The sequence below is a fragment of the Microcaecilia unicolor genome, chromosome 7 (genome assembly GCF_901765095.1).
Source record: "Microcaecilia unicolor chromosome 7, aMicUni1.1, whole genome shotgun sequence".
NCBI classification, from domain to species: Eukaryota; Metazoa; Chordata; class Amphibia; order Gymnophiona; family Siphonopidae; genus Microcaecilia; species Microcaecilia unicolor.
The window spans coordinates 245438969-245456260 of record NC_044037.1 but is presented as its reverse complement, the minus strand read 5'-3'; the positions used below and the strand labels follow the sequence as shown (position 1 = coordinate 245456260).

The following is a 17292-nucleotide window of genomic DNA, read 5'->3' as shown; positions in this document are numbered from 1 at the left end:
ATGAAACTGCTAATTACAGCCAATTAGCACCAATTATAGTTAATAATTGGTTATTAATGCCAATTACTAACTCACTAGCTTATTACTACTACTACTACTACTACTACTACTACTACTTATATATGCATAACTGACCCGTGTCTATAAATTGCACATGCAACTTTGTGTGCTAGTCACATAGTTGGACACACAACTTTACAGAATTAGGGGACTAGGTTCTGAAGAGAGCCACACTTTGTTGGCCCTTGCTGAAAAGTTGTCATAGCAATGGCTCAGCAAGATGGAAGGAGGTATATAAAATGGGAGGAAAAAAATCTATCAGCCGATATTCAAAGTGATTTAAGCGGGCATTGAAACGTTAACCACAACAACCAGTTCACATTAACCTGGATTCCTAAAGGAGCAGGAAGAAACTGGGCAGAAAGAAAAATGAAACGAATCAGACTCAGGTTAACGTGTGAATAATTTAATCGAGTAACACAAAAATACCAAAACCAACTACTGGATTCCTCCAAATGGAACTTTATAAACTGCTTAAAGCTCTTATTTTTTATACCTAACATTATTTCATTGTCCATATATGATTCCTGTAATCTCCTTCTGAGGATAATATGAATGTAATGGCAAAGATAAGGAAAATATTGGAAAAATTTATGTATCCAAATGTTAAATGGGAGAAAACATGTAGGGCACTGTTTACAAAGGCTTGCTAGGATTTTTAGCACATGCTAAAAATTAGCACATACTAACCATGTAGACGCCCATAGAAATATTATGGGCATCTACACGGTTAGTGTGTGCAAAACACGCTAGTGCGCCTTTGTAACAAGGGCCCATAGTAAATAGGCCTCAAAGTATTTTTGTATATTTTTCATTGAAAAACTTTCATTCAAAAGATTTTCCTGTTGTTTTTTGGACTTCTTGAGCAAGCAAGTGTACCCGTTAATAACTGCATGGTTTTTGTAGGACTTACCATTTTCTTCATTTTTTTAATCTCTCATTCTTTCAATGGTTACATTACCTTGTTGCACAGCATTTTTTTTTTTTTTTGCTTCAGCCTGCAACCAGGCAATCTATGGTCTGAGAATATTTTTTCCCTTATTCAGCAACAGCCAGTATCAATCCCAAGTACAATTATAGTTCAAAATGCAAGTTATGTGCAATCATCACCTGTTAGTAACTACATAACATCTAAAGATTCAAACCTAACAAGGTGAAGTGCAGGATACAGAAGCTGCAGAAGATGAGTGTTCCGTTATTAATGCTGTAAAATATAATGTGTCTACTGTATAATCAGGACAAAATAATATATGATCACAATTCTGTTTTCCTAATACAAAATAACCCCCCTGTTTACAAATCCACGCTAGCGGCTGCCAGTGCAGTAATGCCGAATGGGTTGTGTCAAATTTGCTGCGCGGCTTTCTAAACAGGGGGGTAACTCTTCTAAAGGAAAAGTATTAAACATTTGATATGGATCAACTGTTCATAGAGGCACTAATTACTTTTTGAAAAATAAAGTGTTGGCATAACACAGGATAAAAAAATTGGAAAACTGTGATAAAGAAGCCATTCTGGCCTACAGTTTTAAGGCTTATTTGTTTTCAGAAATGTTTTCTTTAGCACAGTAGTCTTCTATTAATGACATCTTATATTTGAAGCATTTCACTGTAATCTCTGCATTCTCCATCATACTATAAGAATACAGGTTGGCTTTGCAGCCTCATGATGGATGGGATCTAGAGCTCTCAAGTTCCAAACAGTAAACTAGTTAATAATTATATTTATTACATACAAATTAAGGGCCCCTTTTACAAAGCTGCGGTTAAAAGGGCCCTGCGGTAGCATCGGCGCATGAATTTTCCATGTGCCAACTTTTTACTGCAGCAGGTAAAGGCCTTTAAAAAAAAAACAAAAAACAAAAGGAAATGGCCGTGCGGTAAATGAACTATGTACTGTGCAGCCATTTCCCAAGGAATCCCTTACTGTCACCTATTAGAAAGCGGTGGGAGCTCCCACAGTAATCCCGCGGTTAACTGGGCAGGGCACAGAGCTGCCCGATTACCGCCGGGAGCTTTAAAAAAAATATATTTTTAAGTGCCAGGAATGGCGTGCGCTGGGGGCAGGTGCTATCAGTGGTAGCCCAGTGGTAGTGCCTAAGTGACACACAGGAAAGCAGCGGTATGAGTAGAAACAATTTATGAAGTAATAAAAGAGAAATGTATTAAAATTACTTTTTCAACATACATAAAACTGCAGACAAGAAAGACTTGAAGAAGAATAAGTGTGATATCATTCTACATTTTAAAAATGGTAGATTCCATGTCCCTCCTTGGAACCGTTGGTGGAGAAATTGTGGGTAAAACCTCTTTAGCATATGGTGTGTGAAGTCCAGCTTCTCGAAGTGCCATCTCAACTCTGACTCTGCAGTCTGAAATATCTGTTTCAATGACAAAAAGTGAATTAGATTATTTTGATATTCTGTTATTTATCTATTTAGATTTTCCCAAATGAACTATTTGGCACTACAACTTGGAGATACATTTCTGAGCATGATTTTTTTTGCATTTCTTTAAATTTTGCATAATGAAAACAGTACAGTTTGTAAAGTAAATGGAAAATTAGTGATCTATAATAATTATTATTTTGGAGGATAGAAGTCTACGCTACGTCCTTTATTGCATATTTAAATACATGGAGGGGCATTTTAGAAAGGAAGTTGAACACAGAATATTCACATCTATGTCAGAATGTCACAAATCGACGTCCACCTCACATGGTATTTTAGAACAGGATACAGCCATCCATGTACTGGAAACGTCCGGGAAAAACATTTATTTTACAAACTGAAACATCCACATTATGAACAGAGAAAACAGGGGACATAGATGTTTGTGTTGCAGCATAGGAACGTCCATCTTATAAAATGGAGAACCCAGGTTCAAATCCCACTGTTTGTTAATTTTTTTTTTAATTGTAAGCTCTTCAGGAACAGAAAAATGCCTACTGTAACTGAATTTACACCACTTCAATAGCCTTCAGGCTTACAGATCTCTTAAATATTCAGTAAAGAGGTATTTTTCTGTCCCTGGAGGGCTCACAATTCATAAAAAAAAAATTAACAGCTGAAATGGGATTTGAACTTGTATAGTACTGCGAGCTGCTGTGAGAGGTCACAGCCGCCATTTTATTCAGACAGCAGCAAGGGGCAGGAGCAAGTGGGCTTTGCTCCTGCCCCCATTGCCCCCACTGGACTACCATAGATATGAGGTGGGCACGTGGGCCTATAGAAGTAAATGGAACATTCCAGGGGGAGGGGGATTGTGACTATCATGGGATGGGGAAGGGAAGGAGGGGCTGCATTGGGGAGTGGGAGGGATCACAGGGGGTAAGAAAGGCTGAATATGGCAGCTTTTGTAAAATTGGATTTGGACGTTCATGCAAGATGGATGTCTAAATGCCAATTTTTGGACATCTAAAACAAAGTAGAGCGATTAGACATCAGTGTGGACACATGCTAACATGCAGTTAAACCAGTGCTAGCTGCAATATGTAGCTTAGTAAAGATGCCCAAAGTTCCCTAGCTGTAAAACTTCTATGTGGGGCCTACATACTAAATTATGTTAGGTGTTAACACAGGTTTTAATACATATTAACTTCAGTTCAGTTTATCCTTTTGATATACATCCTTTCACATAATACCAAAGGGTTCACAATAAAATTAAACAGAAAAATTCTTACAAACATGCTTGAACATAAATTAAAAGAACAGATTAAAAAATAATATAACATCAATTAAAATCTACAAATAAACAACAGATAGAATCAAAAATTATGATAACCAAATAAAAAATGTAATATAAAACTATATACATCATAAAATTACAAGTCATATAACAGAATCCCTTTCTTTAGCATTACCAGAATAACCCAATCTTAGCAATTCTGCAAGAGGTTAAAAGTATTCTCACTACATGTTATTCAATATCCTCAAAAGTCTTCCTAAAAATCAGACTATTAGCTTAGAGCTGCAGGTAGAATAATTAATGCTGATCTTCATATCTAAAAGAAAAGAGTTCCAACAATGAGCTTGATAACTAAAGGCCATATGCTGAGCATATTAAAATGTATCTTATGAGGTGATCCAAAAAGGAGACATTGGTCCTATCATCATTGCTGAAGCACAGAGAATGAGGTCAGCAAGATAAAAAGGTATGCCTGTTCTCAAACACTAATGTTCAAATCTTAAAATGAATTCTCTGCTCTATTGGGAACCAATGATGCTTTTTAAGGAAAGAAGAAACATGTTCAAATCTATGAACATGATATAACAGTATAATAGCAGTATTGTTTTATGAATTGAAACCATTTAAGGAAATGAGCAGTTAGGTCAACATTCGAGGCATTCCTGTAGTCCAATCTGTTAAGCACCCAAGTGTGCAAATGGCAGAAAAAGATCTTTCTAGTCCAAATAAGGATGCAGCAATCAAATTCTTTACATGAAGACATTGGTTAATATAGAAATGTGAGCCTGAAATATAAAATTAACATCTAAGAGTATTCCCAAACCAGAGATCACCTGTTTCAATGGTAGCTCTGTGTCTAAACATAAGGGAAGATAAAGAAGGAGAAATACTGCTCCTAGTGATCCACATGGCCTCTCAGTGTGGAATTGGCTTCAGTTTATAAGCAAGAAGCCAATCAGCTGTTAAACAACGTTAAACCTTATTAGATTAGGTGACGATGAATCAGTCTAATAAACCAATTGTATATCATCAGCATAATAGAAGTTGTTAATCTAAGGATCCCGAATCAAGGTGAACAAAGGAGCAAAATGAAGATTAAAAGGAACTGGGACCAAAATGGACCCCTGTGATACACTAGGGTGCTCATTTTCAAAAGAGCAAAACATCTAAAAAGTGTCATAAACTGGCAAATGGACATTTTTCTTGCAAAAACGTCCAAATTGCTGTTTTCATGACCCATTGTGGATTTGAAGAGGCATGGTTATCGAACCTGAATACTAGTCATGATATTGGAGTTGCTGATGGAATGGTGCACAGTGGAAGAGTAAACTGCGGGATGCATTAGATAGCATTGCCCTATGAAAGTGACAGCTGTTTGTCGTAAGAAATTTGCCCCACGGTTCACTGTTACTCTTAAGGAACAGAAGAAGGGGAAAAGGATAGTGATAGGAGTGTACTACTGTCTGCCTGACCAGGATGAACAGATGGATGTAGAAATGTTAAAGGAAATTAGGGAAGCAAACAAACTGGGCAACACAATAATGGGTGATTTCAATTACCCCGATATTGACTGGATAAATGTAACATGTATATGTAAGCCTCATTGAGCCTGCCATGAGTGGGAAAGCGCAGGGTACAAATGTAACTAAATAAATAAATAAATAACATTGGGGCATGCTAGGGAGGTAAAATTCCTTAATGAAATCAAGGGCTGCTTTATGGAGCAGCTGGTAAAGGAGCCAATGATAGAAGGAAAAATTCTAGACCTAGTTCTTAGTGGAGCACATGATCTGGTGTGGAAGGTAATGGTGCTGGGGCCACTTGATAACAATGATCATATATGATCAAATTTGATATTAGCTTTGAAGTAAGTATACACAGGAAATCCAATACGTTAGTGTTTAAGTTTAAAAAAAGGAGACTATGATAAAATGAGAAGAATGGTGAAAAAAAAATTAGAGGAACGGCTTCGAGGGTCAAAACTTTACATCAGGCGTGGATGCTGTTCAAAAACACCATCCTGGAAATCCAGGCCAAATATATTCCGTATATTAAAAAGGAGGACGGAAGACCAAACGACAGCCGGCATGGTTAAAAAGTGAGGTGACGGACGCTATTAGAGCTAAAAGAAAATCCTTCAGAAAATGGAAGAAGGAACCAACTGAAAATAATAAGAAAGCATAAGGAATGTCAAGTCAAATGCAAAGTGCTGATAAGGAAGGCAAAGAGGGACTTCGAAAAAAAGATTGCGTTGGAGGCAAAACACATAGGAAAACTTTTTTTTAGGTATATTAAAAGCAGGAAGCTGGCAAAAGAATCGGTTGGACCGCTAGATGACTGAGGGGTAAAAGGGGCGATCAGGGATGACAATGCTATAGCGGAGAGATTAAATGAATTCTTTGCTTCAGTCTTCACCGAGGAAGATTTGGTGCCAGAAATGGTATTCAAAGCTGACAAGTCAGAGAAACTGAAAGAAATCTCTATAGACCTAGAGGATGTAATGGGGCAATTTGACAAAGTGAAGAGTAGCAAATTTGCTGGATCGGATGGTATTCGTCCCAGAGTACTGATAGAACTGAAAAATGAACTTGTGGAACTATTGTTAGTAACATGTAATTTATCCTTAAAATCGAGCGTGGTACCAGAAGATTGGAGGGTGGCCAATGTAACACTGATTTTTTAAAAAGGTTCCAGGGGAGATCAGGGAAATTATAGACCGGTGAGTCTTACGTCAGTGCCAGGCAAAATGGTACAGACTATTAAAAAGAACAAAATTACAGAGCATATTCAAAAGCATGGATTAATGAGACAAAGAGGGGCATAATTGAAAGGGACGCCCAAGTTTTCCACGGGGAAACCCATATTATCGAAACAAGATGGATGCCCATGTTTCGTTTCAATAATACGGTCGGAGACACCCAAATCGCGAAATTTAGGTCGACCTTAGAGATGGTCGTCCCTGATTTTTGGCGATAATGGAAACCGAGGACGCTCATCTCAGAAACGACCAAATCCAAGCCATTGGGTCGTGGGAGGAGCCAGCATTCATAGTGCACTGGTCCCCCTCACATGCCAGGACACCAACCGGGCACCCTAGGGGGCACTGCAGTGGACATCAGAAATTGCTCCCAGGTGCATAGCTCCCTTACCTTTTGTGCTGAGCCCCCAACCCCCCAAACCCACTCCCCACAACTGTACACCACTACCATAGCCCTTACAGGTGAAGGGGGGCACCTACATGTGGGTACAGTGGGTTTGTGGTGGGTTTTGAAGGGCTCACACTTACCACCACAAGTGTAACAGGTGGGGGGATGGGCCTGGGTCCGCCTGCCTGAAGTGCATTGTACCCACTAAAACTGCTCTAGGGACCTGCATACTGCTGTCATGGAGCAGGGTATGATATTTGAGGCTGGCATACAGGCAGTGGTGTGCTGGAGCCGGCTCGCACCGGCTCGCAGGAGCCTGTTGTTAAACTTTACCTGTTTTTGCGAGCCGGTTGTTAAGAGTCAGGCAGCCAGCACACAAGCATCTGTTTTTTTTTTCTCCTCCTCTCTCCCTCCTCCCCTGGCCCCAGCATACCTCATCATCCCCCCCCCCCCCCCACCACTGCCTTACCAACCTGGAGCCTTTTCTCTGCCGGATCCCACCCACAGGAAGTTGTACACGGGACTGTACACTCGACGGCAGAGACAAGGCTCGTAGAGCAGGCACTGCATGAAACAAAGAAATTGAGGATGTTAAGGTACCACCTTAGATTTTGAATTAGAAGGAGTTGATAATTGGGTTAATGCTTTAGATAGGATAACTGATGATTTTTTAGAACTCAAAGAGGCTAAATGTTCACTGGTTAATGGCAATAAGTGATATCAAGGATTATTAAGGCAACAATTATGCCAACTCAAAACCAAATGGAGGAAAAATCCCTTTTCTGGGTTGAAAGATAAATATAGAGCTATGAGTAAGTTTTACTACTCAGAAGTGTTGCATAGCAAAAAAAAATGTCATTAACAAAAAATTGGCTCAGGTTGATAACAATCCGCATTACCTTTTTAAAATAGTCACTTATTTTAACCTCTGTCTCTAATACGTCCACGTATAATGAGTCTCTCACTCCTTCTGGGTTTTCTACTTCTTCCTGGTTTTGGGCCCTCTGCCCTCTACTGTTTGACTTGTTGGACTTACTTGTGGAGTTTGGTTCTTCCTGCTTTGGGCTGCTGCTGTTTTTTTAATAATAAAACAAAAGACTTAATTACTTCAAAGTCTGCTTCGGTTGTTAATCGTCCTGTCTTTACTGATGGCGTTTCTACCGAGGTTTGGACTGACTGTCACCGATTTTGAGGTGGCTAAGCACTTTCACAGTCTGTATTCTTCAGCTATGTCCTTGGATTTAGTTCCTTTTTCTGTTTTGTCAGAGTGCAGCCATTAACAGCCTATTTGGTAATCTTTCTCTTCAAACTGGTGATATTCCTGACAGATTAAAACAGGCTGCTATTACTCCCATTCTAAAGAAAGGCAAGAAAGATGGTGATGGTTATTCAAACTTCTTTCCTATATCCTATGTTATAAATGGTAATCACTCTGTCATTTGGAGGGGCTGGTTATAGGGACACCTTCTTGCATGTATTATTTGTGCAGAGATGTTTTTTCTCTTGGTAAAGGGCCACTAAAACAGATATCATGTTATAAGAATCAGGTGCTGCATCCATGTTGTCGTTCTTTATTGTTGGTAGCATTTTAATTCAATCTCGCTTATATTTTCAAACATGCCAGCTTTGGCAGCATACAGATGTACACAGAGGTCAGAGAAGTATAGTATATGGAATAACTTTCATAGAGTAGTAATTTGTTATAAATCATAATCAGTGTGTCATTTAGAGGGGCTGGTTATAGAGACACCCTAGCATGTATTATATTTGTGCAGAGATCTTTTTTTCTCCTGGTAAAGGGCCATTAAAACAGATGTCATATTATAAGGATCAGGTGCTCAACATTCAGAATTTCTATCTATCTATCTATCTATCTATCTATCTATCTATCTATCTATCTATCTATTTATTTATTTAGTTACTTATTTATGACATTTAACCCTGTTATTGGTGCAAAGATTTTTTTTCTCCTGGTAATGGGCTTCTAAAACAGACATCATGTTATGGGAATCAGGTTCTCAATGCTCAGAGTTTCTATCTATTTATTTACTACGTATGCCATTTTATCCCACGTTAAACTTGAATTAGATTGGAACCTGGAAGCATTAAAAAAAAAATTCCCAGAGAGAGTAATGCATGACCCCGCCCCGGCTCTCTCCCTGGGTATAGCCAGCTCTGCAATTTGGGGGGGGGGCGTAGAGGTGGACGGGAGGGGGGCACAGAGTTGGACCGGGGAGAGAGCCTGTTGTTAAAAATTTACCAGCACACCACTGCATACAGGCTAGAAAAATTATTTTTTAAATTTGTTTTTGAGGGTGGGAGGGGGTTAGTGACCACTGGGGAGTAAGGGAAGGTCATTCCCGATTCCCTCTGGTGGTCATCTGGTCATTTCAGACCGCTCAAAACATGGCTGCCAGACTTATTTTTGGAAAAACGCAATTTGAAAGCGCCAAACCCCTCTGAGAAAAACTGCACTGGCTCCCAATCAAAGAACGCACTGTTTTCAAAATCTGCACCCTAGTTCATAAAATTATCTACGGTGAAGCCCCGGGATACATGACAGACCTCATAGACCTACCAACCAGGAACACAACAGTATCAACACGAACATACCTAAATCTCTACTACCCAAGCTGCAAAGGAATCAATACAAATCAACTTATGCTCCAGCTTCTCCTACATAAGCACACAAGTGTGGAGCGCATTACCAACAGCCATGAAAACAATGTATGACCACCTAAACTTCCAGAAATCACTAAAAACTAACCTGTTCAAAAAGGCATACCCTACCAACCCAACATAAATGCCTGAACCCTGCAACACAACGACACCAAAGCTCGTAATAGACATAAAATACTATTCCTCGCTACGAAATCAAAGCTTGTAATGGACATAAAATAACTCTTCCTCTCTACGATTCCCTAACGCGTCTGTCACACATGAACCTTATTCCATCACGACATCACTTTGTATTTGTTCATACCGGAATTGGTGAATGCCTTTACGGTACTATGTAAGTCACATTGAACCTGCAAACAGGTGGGAAAATGTAGGATACAAATGTAACAAATAAATAAATAAATTTAGGGCACATTTTTGTGGCTTGGTCGTAAGAAAAAAGGGCCAGGTAAAGTCGTCCAACTGTTCATCAGGGATGTCCTTCTTTTTTCCATTATCGATCGAGGAGGCCCATGTGTTAGGCACGCCCCAGTCCCGCCTTAGCTACACCTTCGACACGCCCCCAGGAACTTTGGTCGTCCCCGCGACGGAAAGCAGTTGAGGACGCCCAAAATCGGCTTTCGATTATGCCGATTTGGACGACCCTGTGAGAAGGACACCATCTTGCGATTTGTGTCAAAAGATGGGCGTCCTTCTCTTTCGAAAATAAGCCTGAAAGCCAACATGGATTTAGTGAAGGGAAATCTTGCCTCACCAATTTATTACATTTCTTTGAAGGGGTGAACAAACATGTGGATAAAGGTGAACTGGTTGACAATGGAACTTTGGAAGGCTAAGTGCTTTGAAAATATGCCTCATTGTCAACCAGTTCACCTTTATCCACATGTTTGTTCACCCCTTCAAAGAAATGTAATAAATTGGTGAGGCAAGATTTCCCTTCACTAAATCCATGTTGGCTTTCAGGCTTATTTTCGAAAGAGAAGGACGCCCATCTTTTGACACAATCGCAAGATCAAGAGGGTGTCCTTCTCACAGGGTCGTCCAAATCGGCATAATCGAAAGCCGATTTTGGGCGTCCTCAACTGCTTTCCGTCGCGGGGACGACCAAAGTTCCTGGGGGCGTGTCAAAGGTGTAGCTAAGGCGGGACTGGGGCGTGCCTAACACATGGGCGTCCTCGATCGATAATGGAAAAAAGAAGGGCATCCCTGATGAACAGTTGGACGACTTTACCTGGCCCTGTGTATCTGGATTTTCAGAAGACGTTTGACACAGCACCTCATGAAAGACTCCAGAGGAAATTGGAGGGTCATGGGATAGGAGGTAGTGTCCTATTGTGGATAAAAAAACTGGTTAAAAGATAGAAAACAGAGAGTAGGGTTAAATGGTCTGCATTCTCAATGGAGACGGGTAGATAGTGGGGTTTCCCAGGGGTCTGTGCTGGGACCACTGCTTTTTAACATATTATTAAATGACCTAGAGATGGGGGTAACTAGTGAGGTAATTAAATTTGCTGATGACACAAAGTTATGCAAAGTAGTTAAATGGCGGGAGGATTGTGAAAAATTACAAGAGGACCTTACGAGACTCTTTCCAACAGTGGGCAATCCAGGTCACAAGTACCCGGTAAGATTCCAAAACTGTACAATACATTTATGCTGCTTACTCTAGAAATAAGCAGTGGATTTTCCGCAAGTTGATTTAATAATGGTCGATGGACTTTTCCTTTAGGAAGCCAGCCAAACCTTTTTTAAACCCCGCTAAGCTAACAGCTTTTACCACATTCCCTGGCAATGAATTCCAGATTTAATTACACATTGAGTGAAGAAATATTTTCTCGGATTCATTTTAAATTTACTACTTTCTAGCTTCAATGCGTGCCCCTATTTTTGGAAAGAGTAAATAAGCAAGTCACATCTACCCGTTCCACTCCACTCATTATTTTATATCTCCTCTCAGCCATCTTTCTCCAAGCTGAAGAGCCCTAACCACATTAGCGTTTCCTCATAGGGAAGTCGTCCCATCCCCTTTATCATTTTCGTTGCTCTTGTCTGTACCTTTTCTAATTCCACTATCCACCTTATAATCGAAAGAGAAAAACGCCCATATTCTGAACTAAATCGGAGATGGACGTCTTTCTCTCGCGGGCGCCCAAATCGGTATAATCGAAAGCCGATTTTGGGGTCTTCAACTGCACTCCGTCGCAGGACTGAATAAAGTTCACAGGGGTGTGTCGGAGGCGTGGCGAAGGCGGACTGGGGCATGGTTATCGGCCGAGGAGAGAGATGGGCGTCTTTAGCTGATAATCGAAAAAAAAAGGCGTTTTTACCGCGATTTTGGGTCACTTTTTTTGGACCCTTTCTTTCACGAACAAGTCCCAAAAAAGTGCCCCAACTGACCAGATGACCACTGGAGGGAATCGGGGATCACCTGCCCTGACTCCCCCAGTGGTCACTAACCCCCTCCCACCAAAAAAACCCCACTTTACAAACTTTTTTTGCCAGCCTGTATGCCAGCCTCAAATTCCGTACCCACCTCCATGACAGCAGAATGTTCTATCCTCTGACAGCCTTTCCCTGGTTCTGATGTGGGTCTCGGGTGAGTGTGACACCTTTTCTGTTAAGGGCACTGCAGAGTCACATCAGCAATGCATTGTGGTGGGTGTAGGGTATTGGGCTCCGTGATTCCACTAGCTTGTGTTAAATGCTCACGATGTTGGTAGTTGGTAGGCTCTACTCCCATGGTGCTTTTCCCTCTGCTTACTGGGTCAGAGTGTGCCCTGTTTTGTTTCCGGTAGTCCATGAGGTAGTGGCCATTTTTGTAAGCCAGTTTTAGATTTGCTCATGTGTTAGCCACGTTATAGCACTTACTTCTTACCTTGAATGTTGCTGAAAGAGGGCATTGTACACCATTCTGCCAGCTCGGACCTACTGCTAATCTCAGTACCAGCGAGACTCGTTGCCAGTGGGGCACAACCTCTGATCTGCAGTTAACTGTGAGTAAAGGTGCTTATTCAAATAAAGAACGTTTTCAGCAAGATTAGTCTTCAGGTGTCAACTGCTGTGCCAAGGTTATACAGCAGCAACAAGTCCTGTCCCTGGAGCACTTTAGTGGGTACTGCAGTGCACTTCAGGCAGGCAGACCCAGGCCCCCCCTCCCCCACCTGTAACACTTGTGGTGGTAAATGGGAGGCCTCTGAAACCCACTGTACCCACATGTAGTTGCCCCCTTCACCCTAAGAGCTATGGCAGTGTTGTACATTTGTCCCTCCCACGACTAAATGGCTTGGATTAGGATGTTTCTGAGCTGGATGTTTTTATTTTCCATTATTGCAAAAAAAAAAAAAAAACGCCCGGCTCAGAAAGGACGAAATCCATGGCATTTGGTCCGTCCAAACCGTATTTTCAAAACAAAAGATGGACGCCCATTTTTTTGAAAATACGGTCTGTCCCGCTTCTTCACGTACCCGTTTTCGGACATAGACGCCCATGGAGATGGGCGTTCGCGTTCGATTATGCCCCTCCACATCTTTTTGAGATGCAGTGACCAGAATTGAACACAATATTCGAGATACACCATGGAGCAACACAAAGGCATTATAACGTCCTCATTTTTTGTTTCCTAATAATACCTAACATTATATTTGCTTTCTTAGCGTCCGCCAAACATTGAGCAGAGGGTTTCACAGTATCATCAACGATGACACCTAGATCCCTTTCCTGGTCGGTGACTCCTAATATGGAACCCTGCATTACATAACTATAAATTGGGTTCCTCTTTCCCACATGCATCACTTTGCACCTCACATTAAATCATTTGCCAGTTAGTGTTAACTCTCATAGACTTATTACTGTAAAGTCATGATATCTTAGAGTATAACCTTGGCACTGGATTCTCTATTATTTTTATGAAATCTCTTTTATTGAATAAATCACAGATAATTTACTCACAGTCAGATGTTCAGAAGGGCTGCCCCAGGACACAGAGAGTAGTTCTGGGAGCTGTTTCAGTGGTTGGAGGTGAGATCTGAAGAGAGGTAGCTTTATTGCAGGTGAGAAATAGTTAAGCAGATAGAAGTGGTTCAAAGCTGGGTGACTGGACTGTGCGATATCTCATTAGGAGATATTTTCAAGGTAAAACAGGTTCGTTGCAAGGAGTTACAGCAGGACAGAGCTGTCTGGGCCAAGATGGTGCATGCCCCATGTCTCTAACAAGATGGTGAAATGCCTCATGGCTGAAGGGAAAAGGGCAAGGTTGCCAGCTGGGAAAAATTTTCCCAGCCCAAACCAGCCGTAAACCCCCCAAAAACCGCCTGCAGCCAACCCCCGTCTCCCGCGTCACCGAACCCCGCGCCCCCTAACCCCACCCCTGCATCACTAGCCCCGCCCCTGATGTCACCCCTGACGTCAACCCCGCCCCTGAAAGGCTTCTATTGGACCAAATTGGACCAATAGAAGCCCCGGCAGCGGGAAAACCGGCCAATCGGCGGCCGTGAAAACCCACCCAATCCCGCACCATGGCCACTCGAAAACCCACCCAAATCCCCGCAACCCACGCGATTAGAAAATTCCCCACAGCCGTTTCCGAAAAGCTGCCCAATTCGGCGGCTTAACCGCAACCCTGGCAAGTTTGACAAAGGGGTGTTGAGGCCTCACACAGGCTCAGGGAGGAGCAGATAGAGACCAATGGGGACAGAGCCTGCCATCGGGTAGCAAGGGGTGGTCCTAAAGGACCTCTCTCGATTGGAGGGAAAGGTCATCCCTGACTGACCTCTCAGGACAGAGATAGTGAGAGTGATCAGGAAATGATAGCAGGTAGACAAAAGGAGTCAAGTTTGGCTGAGAGAGAAAAGAGGTCTAGGCAGTAACACAACCAATGATACCAGTTCTTACGCAGATAAGCAAGTGTGGCTGCACTGCCTGTGAACTACATTACGCACAATGCATTGCTCATGATCTTTGCAGTGAGAAACTGCAGCAGTGAAAGTCCTTAGGAATGAGAATAACAGTAAAAGCATTAAACACATTTTAGGATCACATTATAAACTACTGCGAGGCTGTCAGAGGACAGAACAGTTAGAAGCCCAGTCTCCCAGTCTCATAAGGTCCTCTTGTAATTTTTCACAATCCTCTTGCGATTTAACAACTTTGAACTTTGTGTCATCAGCAAATTTAATTACCTCATTTGTTACTCCCATCTACTCCCAGTTACTCTGGCTTCCTTCCGGCAGTTAGCTACCAAACCAGCAAGCATACTAGCATTGACCACAGAACAATATCAAAACCTAAATTAGCCCTAAGGTCATTCATAAGGTGCTGTAGAGAGATTTGATAACTGAAAAATAATTTCAAGAATGGACTGAAAGATCAACTTAAAAGCCTTCAAGGTACTTCTCATTGCACAACTGAGAGTTTCATATGCTCCTTCCTCAGAATTCTTCAATTCTCAAAAAATATCTCATTCCTGAAGGGTGTCCTAATGAATGAATCAGGGTTTCTTTTGCTGAAGGGAGGAAGGAGAGAGGCCTGTCCACTAGACCAATTGCCAAAGAACTTGTCATGAGGAAACCGAGAAAGAGGAGGGGGGAGACAAGGATCTGTGCAGCTCCGCTTTCTCTGTGTTTGAGCTGTAATGAATGAATGAGGGCTTTGCAGGGGGAGCCCTGCCTGCCCTTGCTCTCAGCATTTCAATTCAAGTTACCGATGGCTTGAGTTGTCACTGTGTCTTGCATTCTTTTACAATCATTTCAATACTGTTTAGGAAAGTAAAAACAAAAGAAATATTGTAAAATGAATTTTTTTCCTGCACAGATATACTTTTGCAAGTACAGTGGTGTTTGGCTTTGCTTTTTTCTGAACTGATAGCTTGTTCTGAGGACATTTCAGCATTTGTAAAATAAAAGGCCTTTTATATAGTCACATGTTGAGAGGCTGTGCCTAATTTTTAGAGTTCTGCAAAACACTATTTTTTCCTTTTTGTTCCTGAGAGATAACGAGCCATGAAGTTCTCAAACGGCAGGCTCAATCATTCGCTTTTGGTCGACTGTAAAAACACACTTTAAGGACTGGAGAAATAAAAGGATTCCAACTGTGCATACTCCATGGCTGTAGAGGGTAATGTCTGGCAACAGATGCCACTACCCATCAAGTAGATTACAATAATTGCCACCATCTTGGATTTGTGACATCACGAAGTGACACTACGGGCAGCAGCATCTTAGAAAAGGGATGTGGCCTGGGCTGTTATGATATCACCTCCCGGGATATCATCAAAAAGGGCAGGTTTAAGTGACATCAAAAGTGGAGGGATCAGGTGGGGCTTGGACAAACAGTGGGCAGGGCTAAGGCAGATCCTCAATTCTGATTGACTGACAAACCGGAAGTGGCATGGCACCTGCCAAAACCAATTATGCAAATTAGGTTTGACTAATGCCGGTGAACCTTACTACTGATATTCAATGCTGGAGGCTGGACATGGTCCAGCACTGAATATTCAGTCTTAGCATAGCTTGAGGCTCTCAGCGGCTTAAAAACTGATGACTGACACAAATTGAATATTGGGCAAATACTGTAAATAAACATAAGTATAAACATTTAGTTGAAGTGCTGATTTTTAATTTTTTTTCACTGTGATTCTTCTATTTTATTGTATGGGAAAATTCTTTTAACAAACATTTGAACACAAAGAACATTTTTGTTTACATTTTTGTTTTGACTTCTGTACCACTTTGTTGTTTACTTGAAACGCATTTAATCAAATTAATAAACATAAAACATTAAAGCCTCTGGGTATGCAAAATTAGAGTCTGTGGAAAGGCCTGCTTACTTTCCCATCTGACACCAAGGAACCATGGGAAGGCCTGCTTCTCTCTCTGTCCAGTCCTGAGGTGTGAGGAGAGGTTCCGTGGGATTGTAGACGAGTGGATGTGGTCCCCCTTCACAAAAGTGGAGACAGGGAAGAAGTGGGAAACTACAGACCAGTAAGTCTCACGTCGGTGGTAGGAAAAATAATGGAGTCGCTGCTGAAAGAAAGGATAGTTAACTTTCTAGAAGCCAACGGGTTACAGGACCCAAACGAACCTTATTGACTTCTTTGACTGGGTGACCAAAGAACTGGATGAAGGACATGCGCTAGATGTAATCTACTTGGATTTCAGCAAAGCGTTTGACACGGTCCCCCACAAAAGACTTGTGAATAAGCTGAAAGGGTTGAACTTAGGACAGTAATGGAATTCAAACGTGTGTGGGATAAACGCAGAGGAATCCTGTTTAGAAGGAATGGATCCACGGAATCTTAGCGGAGATTGGGTGGCGACGCCGGTAATTGGGAAGCAAAACTGGTGCTGGGCAGACTTCTATGGTCTATGCCCTGATCATGACTGAATAGATTTGGATGGGCTGGATTGTAAATTTTAAGGGGCTTCGACGTTAGCTTCAGAACTTTTAGTACAAGAGTGCTGGGCAGACTTCTATAGTCTATGCCCTGAGAATGGCAAGGACAAATTAAACTTGGGTATACATATAAAGTATCACATACCATGTAAAATGAGTTTATCTTGTTGGGCAGACTGGATGGACCGTACAGGTCTTTATCTGCCGTCATTTACTATGTTACTATGTTAGAAAGCCTGCTTCTCCTTGTCCATGCTGCCCTGAGCAGCTGCAGTAAGACCTATCTCCCTCCTGAACTGCTGCACATATACTCCAGACTAGAACTCAGTTGG

At 41.6% G+C, this 17292-nt stretch overlaps 1 protein-coding gene across 1 annotated transcript in view; it reads right to left on the bottom strand.

Annotated features, from left to right (window-relative positions):
- Window positions 1-1934: 1934 nt before the first annotated feature.
- Window positions 1935-17292, bottom strand: part of CCDC148 (coiled-coil domain containing 148) — a 314748-nt gene continuing 299390 nt past the window's right edge. Inside the window, 2 exon segments of the mRNA XM_030210638.1 lie at window positions 1935-2440; window positions 16296-16306. Coding sequence (XP_030066498.1) covers window positions 2298-2440; window positions 16296-16306 — 154 coding nt within the window. The 3' untranslated portion in view covers window positions 1935-2297.